General features: G+C 54.1%; 1 protein-coding gene across 1 annotated transcript in view; it reads right to left on the reverse strand.

Annotated features, from left to right (window-relative positions):
• Positions 1–1175, reverse strand: part of NCAPG2 (non-SMC condensin II complex subunit G2) — a 63678-nt gene extending 62503 nt beyond the window's left edge. Inside the window, exon 1 of the mRNA XM_068972740.1 lies at positions 1098–1175. Within this exon, the coding sequence (XP_068828841.1) occupies positions 1098–1175 (78 nt within the window). The remainder of the gene's footprint in view (positions 1–1097) is intronic.
• Between the last annotated feature and the right edge of the window lie 6992 nt (positions 1176–8167).

Genomic DNA, 8167 nt, shown 5'->3' on the forward strand with positions numbered 1-8167 from the left:
AGCACGTCCCACGTGAGCCATCTCCTCCCTCAAGCCTGCCTTCTTCCCACTTAGGACCTCGCTGAACGAACAAGGTCCTTTCCTTCGTGTTCAAAGGAATATTCCCAAAAGGTGCGTCTTCTCTTTCTGTCTTTCTCTCTCTTTCATCCTTTTGCACACAGGTCACTCTCTGCTTAAAAGTCCCTGTTCCTCTCAGGACAGTCTCAACCCCTCAGAATGGTCGAAGCCTCATTCCAAGTGCCACCTCTTGCCTTCTTCCTCAGCTGGTGTTTTTACACCATACATCTCTAAGTTCAAGCACAAGGCACTTCTCCAGTCTTCAGAGTTAGCCCTGTTGGTTAGCGCAGCCCTCCTCCATCCCCTCTCTGACTGGCTAACTTATTTCACCTTTTAGATCTTTGGTTCCACAGCCTTTTCATCAAGATGGGAAACATTCCGTGTCTAAGTCTGGGTCCCTCTACGCCTCTGCCCCAGTTTAGCCCTTCAGTTCAGTTCAGTTCAGTCGCTCAGGCGTGTCCTACTCTTTGCGACCCCATGAATCGCAGCACGCCAGGCCTCCCTGTCCATCACCATCTCCCGGAGTTCACTCACACTCACATCCATCAAGTCAAGGATGCCATCCAGCCATCTCATCCTCTGTCGTCCCCTTTTCCTCCTGCCCCCAACCCCTCCCAGCATCAGAGTCTTTTCCAACGAGTCAACTCTTCGCATGAGTTTAACCCTTACCCTGCTGTATTTACACACCTGGTTTCACCACAGCACGTAAATAACCTAAGGATAAGAAAGGATGTCTTCCTCACAATGCCATGCATACCACAGGAGATCAATAAACATTTAAGTAAGCAATCAGAAACATCTTGTGTTACACCACTTAGCATCCTCACAACAACCCTCTTAAAGCAAACAGGAAACACTTTGTGTGAGTAGTTGCCCATCGGCAGATCTGATTGTGTATAGTTCTGCTTTACTTTTTTAAATACACCTTGGTCCGTAGAGATTCACTGAAATGACTACATTTCACCTGTGGATATAATGATTTTAGCAAAACGTCTTATATTAACAGTCAAGATCACAATTAAGCTAAACATAGAACTTACATCAAGTTGAATGAATTGCAAAAATTTTCCAATCAGCTCCTTAGACACTGCTTGTATGAATGTCTCACGTTTTTCCATAGCAGATCAAACTGTTTTTCATATGGCATTTATTCTGCAACACTAGTAAAAAAACACAATCATAGTTAGTATCCAAAACTGCAAGAAAATCCATACACTACCTGTGATAGGCAGTTTCTAACAATATTCTGACGTAAACAAGCTATAAAATCTAAAAAATAACGTTACCAAGGAGGAAAGGGATTGACATATACACACTACTGGATATGAAAAGGTAACTAGTAAGAGCCTAATTATAGCACTGGGGGCTCTACTCAACGCTCTGTAATGACATATATGGGAAAGAATCTAAAAGAGAGTGGATAAGTGTACAATTGATCCTGTACAGCAGAAACTAACACAACACTGTAAATCAACTATATCGATAAAAAATAATTAAAAATAACTTCCTTCTTATCTTCACTGAGAACAGTATCAACATAACATCATGTTTTTATTGATTGTTAAGGAAGTTACCAACTAAGGAAAGAGAAATCCAACAGCTCTAGGGGGCTCACCTCTCTCCCTTTCTAGGACCTTCACAAGATTTTATTGATTGTTAAGGAAGTTACCAACTAAGGAAAGAGAAATCCAACAGCTCTAGGGGGCTCACCTCTCTCCCTTTCTAGGACCTTCACAAGATGCTCCTTCAGGTCTGAGGCAGCTCAGCAAAGAACAGACGGAGCCGAGCTGCTAACGCCTCAAGACTCTCCTTCCTCAAGCACCATTCCTGCATCCCGAAAACCCCTGCCAGTCGCCTTGCTAGGCAGTGTGTGGCCTTGGGGCCGCCTGGGAGCTTGTTAGTGTGCACATCAGGTGCACTCCTCCCCAGCCCCGCGGGACGAGAGCTCAGGGACTGTGTCTCCCCTAAAAAATCCTATTTTCCATTTACACCGCCTAGTGCTTGCAGCACCTGATTCGAAAGACGTCATGAAGCAACTGCAAAGAACATGCATGCAGCAGGACACTCACCTTAAAAATAAATGAAAACCTCCGGCAGCCACAAGCAGAGCAACATGGAAAATTACCGGTACCAACGGCAACAACTACCATGACAGAGTCATCTCAAACGCAGAACCCAAGATCTTAGCATTTAAATCAAACAACAAGAACAGAAGATAACTTCTCCACACAAGCAACACTAAAGTATGGCCGCCTCAGCCCTCAACTCAGATGGCTGAGAGACAGGCATGACTTCTGACACGCCAAGCAGGCAAGGAGGCCACTAGCAACAGCCTGATGCATGGTGATGGCTAGTCTGAGTTCGAGTTTAAATGAACAATATTTCAAAAAAGGTGCAGCCAACTACACAGAACCATTTACCTTAAAATGGGGACCCTGCTTGTTTGTGATTCTAGTAGCTTTTCTGGTTTGCTCTATTTCCAAACGTAATTTCCACAGTAAGCCACTTCCAGTAGGAGACCAGATTCACTGCGATAGCCCCCATTTTCTCTCTGGCACTGTGATTGTAGTTCTCTAAGGGTAATTAATTTTCCAACTTCACTCAGTCTCTCTCAAAGTGACCACTACTATGTGCACAGGGCCCTGTCCCTCCAACCAGAGCTACCCTCTAGGAGAGATCACCTCGCCAGGCAACTCCCATCCCCAACGGCAGGGTGCTCTGTACACAGGAGGTCTGGCACTGAACTAAGATAAGCATTTCAGAGAGACTTCTGTCACGTTGTCACCGCAGAAAACCCCTGTCAGCTGGAGCCAACCATTCATCTCAGAACTAGGAGAGACACCTGAGGACAGTTCCCCCAGGGCACAAGGGCTCAGAGAAGTGAGCTCTGAGACCAGTCTCTGGTCCAGGGCTCAGGGGACCCTGCCCGGTGTCAGTCCCCGGTCCTGCGCTCAGGGGACCCTGCCTGGGATCAGCCCCCGGTCCGGGGCTCAGGCGATCCTGCCCGGAGTCAGCCCGGCCCAGGCTGCGGGGCCCCTGAACGCAGTCCCGGGCGAACAGGCGCGGAGTGTGGCGCGCTCCCGGCCCGGCGCCCGCCTCCCCGGCCGCCTCAGAGCCCCGGCCGGGCCGCGGGCTCAGATCGCGGCCCACGCGGAGGCTGCGGTGCTAGGGAGCCGACCCGACCGAGCCCCCCGTCTCCCGGCCCCCCGCCCCAGCCCTCCGCCGGCCGACCTCGCGGCGCTCACCTTGTCCCCGGGACCCGCCGTTTCCCGCGTTCTGACCAGATTCAAACCCGCCCGCCGGCTCCCCCGACGCGCCCCGCCCGCCCGCGCGTCACACGAGCCGCTCTCGCGATAACTGGGCGTGGACTGGGCCGCCGGAGGGCGCGCGCCCGGCCCAGGCCCCGCCCCCGGCCCAGGCCCCGCCCCCGGCCCAGGCCCCGCCTCCGAGGCCGCCCGAGCCGCTGCGCCGGCCACGCCTCTCCACGCGAGCTCGGATCGTGACGTTTTTTAGCTTGACATCAAAATTTGTCTTGGCTTAAGTGACTGAAACAGATACAACCTCTGACATAATTATAAAGACTGACTCAGAATAAAACTGTGACATCACCTTTTATATGCATCCAGTGACGTGTGAACAATAGCAAGTGAACTCCGGGTCTGGGTGAACTCTACGCTTCCCGCATAATTGTGTCCTGAATGCAGTATCTGTTTCTGCCATGCGATTTCTGTGGACCATGTGTCCAGCTAAATATATTTATAAATAAATGCATACACATATACTTACTATCTTGTGATCAAAATCCTCTAGATTTACAAACATATTAATTTGGATACAAATATATCAGAATGAAAGTGAAAGCGTTAGTGGTTCAGTCGAGTCCGACTCTCTGTGACCCCATGGACTGTAGCCCGCCAGGCTCCTCTGTCCGTGGGATTCTTCAGGCAAGAATACTGCAGTGGGTAGCCAATCCCTTCTCCAGGGTGTCTTCCCTACCCACGGATGGAACCTGAGTCTCCTGAGTTGCATCATCTGAGCCACCAGGGAAGCCTACACATATATCAGAGTCATATATAAATCGATTGTAAATGCGGTAAGTATTGCATATAAAACTAAACTTGTTGAAACACACTCCTTAATACTACGTTTAAGACTGTTTTCTAATAAGTTGTATATTCTGATTTATGTTTATTGCTGTAAATACTGAGAAACTTTTTAAATATAAATTTATTTATTTTAATTGGAGGCTAATTACTTTACAATATTGTATTGGTTTTGCCACACATCAACATGAATCCACCATGGGTATACACGTGTTCCCCATCCTGAATCCGCCTTCCACCTCCTTCCCCGTACCATCCCTCTGGGTCATCCCAGTGCACCAGCCCCAAGCATCCTGTATCATGCATCGAACCTGGACTGGCGATTCGTTTCATATATGATATTATACATGTTTCAATGCCATTCTCCCAAGTCATCCCACCCTCTCTCTCTCCCAAGAAAATTTTTTTACACTAAAAAAAAAAAAGACAGAAATGAAAAAACAATTGATAGCAATGTACCCTAGTTAAATAAAATAGCATTTAACTACAATATGTTCATACCCTAGCAATGAACATATTTTACTTAAATGCCAAAAATCACATACTGATCTATCATCAATTTCTTTTAATTTAACTTGTATCAGCTAACAATTTGATTGGACTTTCCTTCAATTTTCGTTGGAAGCAAAGACTTGGAAACCATTTGAATTTCAAAAGAATTTGAACCCAGTCACTTGAAATAATTTCTTTCTCAGTTTCTGAGAAACCTTAACCCAGATACACTGAATTACTATTAATCATATCAGCTACTCGATTTGAAGGCACTTTTGCCAATACAGTTTTTTGGATAGAAGCTTCTTTTGCTTGCTTTATATGTCTTTCCCACACCTTGGGGATCTGCGGATCTCACTCACTCACTCACTCCTCAGCCAGATCAGACTGAACCCTGAGAAGGTCTGAGGAACTGTTCACAGACTGCGGAGGAACAAAGAATCCATCTCGAAGATTCTGCCCGTGGGCCCACTGAGACCACCGGGACAAAGGAACAAAGTCCCCCGGGACCCACCCCAGGCCTGTCCTCCACCTGGAATCGAGACCTGGCGGAGGACCGTCCCCAGGGCTCCAGCATGAGCCCACCCTTTGTGTCCTGAGGCTCTGGGTGTTGCTGTGAGGGCCCATCTGTGGTGCAGGTGCTCTGCGCCTCCTGCGCCCTCTGCCCAGTTCCAGCGGTCACCGCACAAAGCGGCACCCCGAACCCCAGCCCCTGTCCCGCGAGGCCGTGGACTAGCCCTTCGCGCACCCACCCCGACGTCTGAAGTCCTTTCACTGCGCCTGTGGGGACAGGCCTGCAGCTGCCACTCCTCAGGCTGAACCGTCCAGAGCGGACCCTGGACTAACCGCCCATCTGGGGAGGTAGCGGGTGGTCCTGCTCTGTCAAGAAGCTTGTGACTGCGGGGCTGGAGGAGCTCACTGGAGGCTCGGGCGTCCGGGCGGTCCCCAGGGGTCGGCGCGGCCCCGCCCACTTCTCCTCGGGAGCAGCCCCGCCCCTGAAGTCCCCGCACGCCACGCCCCGCCACCCTGCCCCTCCCCCGCCAGGCGGCCACGCCCACCTCCTGCCTCAGTCACCTGGGCTGTGCGCGCGCCCGCCGGCTGCCCCCACAGCCCGCACAGCCCGCACTCCCCACACCCCCACACAACACCCGCACACACACAACCCACACACACACCCTCCACACGTCCACACACCCCCACCTCCACACACCACACTCCCCACACCCCCACACAACACCCGCACACACACAACCCCACCTCCACACACCGCACTCCCCACACCCCCACACAACACCCGCACACACACAACCCACCCACACACCCCCACCTCCACACCCCACACTCCCCACACCCCCACACAACACCCGCACACACAAAACCCCACCTCCACACACCACACTCCCCACACCCCCACACAACACCCGCACACACACAACCCACCCACACACCCCCACCTCCACACCCCACACTCCCCACACCCCCACACAACACCCGCACACACACAACCCGCACACACACACCACACTCCCCACACCCCACACTCCCCACACCCCCACACAACACCCGACACCCACACACGCCACACACCCCACACTCCCCACACCCCCACACAACACCCGACACCCACACACAACACCCGACACCCACACACGCCACACACCCCACACTCCCCACACCCCCACACAACACCCGCACACACCCCCTCCACACGTCCACACACCCCCACCTCCACACCCCACACTCCCCACACCCCCACACAACACCCGACACCCACACACGCCACACACCCCACACTCCCCACAACCCCACACAACACCCGCACACACACAACCCCCACACACACTCCCCACACCCCCACACAACACCCGCACACACAAAACCCCACCTCCACACACCACACTCCCCACACCCCCACACAACACCCGCACACACACAACCCACCCACACACCCCCACCTCCACACCCCACACTCCCCACACCCCCACACAACACCCGCACACACACAACCCGCACACACACAACCCCCACACACACACACCCCACACTCCCCACACCCCCACACAACACCCGCACACACACAACCCACCCACACACAACCCACACACACACACACCCCCACCTCCACACCCCACACTCCCCACACCCCCACACAACACCCGACACCCACACACGCCACACACCCCACACTCCCCACACCCCCACACAACACCCGCACACACACAACCCACCCACACACAACCCCCACACACACACACCCACCTCCACACCCCCACCTCCACACCCCACACTCCCCACACCCCCACACAACACCCGACACCCACACACGCCACACACCCCACACTCCCCACACCCCCACACAACACCCGCACACACACAACCCGCACACACACTCCCCACACCCCCACACAACACCCGCACACACAAAACCCCACCTCCACACACCACACTCCCCACACCCCCACACAACACCCGCACACACACAACCCCCACACACACACCCCACACTCCCCACACCCCCACACAACACCCGCACACACACAACCCACCCACACACAACCCCCACACACACACCCCCACCTCCACACCCCACACTCCCCACACCCCCACACAACACCCGACACCCACACACGCCACACACCCCACACTCCCCACACCCCCACACAACACCCGCACACACACAACCCGCACACACACACCACACTCCCCACACCCCCACACAACACCCGCACACACACAACCCGCACACACACACCCCCACCTCCACACCCCACACTCCCCACACCCCCACACAACACCCGACACCCACACACAACCCACCCACACACCCCCACCTCCACACCCCACACTCCCCACACCCCCACACAACACCCGACACCCACACACGCCACACACCCCACACTCCCCACACCCCCACACAACACCCGCACACACACAACCCGCACACACACTCCCCACACCCCCACACAACACCCGCACACACAAAACCCCACCTCCACACACCACACTCCCCACACCCCCACACAACACCCGCACACACACAACCCACCCACACACCCCCACCTCCACACCCCCACACAACACCCGCACACACACAACCCGCACACACACTCCCCACACCCCCACACAACACCCGCACACACAAAACCCCACCTCCACACACCACACTCCCCACACCCCCACACAACACCCGCACACACACAACCCCCACACACACTCCCCACACCCCCACACAACACCCGCACACACAAAACCCCACCTCCACACACCACACTCCCCACACCCCCACACAACACCCACACACACACAACCCACCCACACACCCCCACCTCCACACCCCACACTCCCCACACCCCCACACAACACCCGCACACACACAACCCCCACACACACTCCCCACACCCCCACACAACACCCGCACACACACAACCCGCACACACACACCCACCTCCACACCCCACACTCCCCACACCCCCACACAACACCCGCACACACACAACCCGCACACACACAACCCC

The sequence above is a fragment of the Capricornis sumatraensis genome, chromosome 5 (assembly GCF_032405125.1).
Source record: "Capricornis sumatraensis isolate serow.1 chromosome 5, serow.2, whole genome shotgun sequence".
Classification (NCBI taxonomy): Eukaryota; Metazoa; Chordata; class Mammalia; order Artiodactyla; family Bovidae; genus Capricornis; species Capricornis sumatraensis.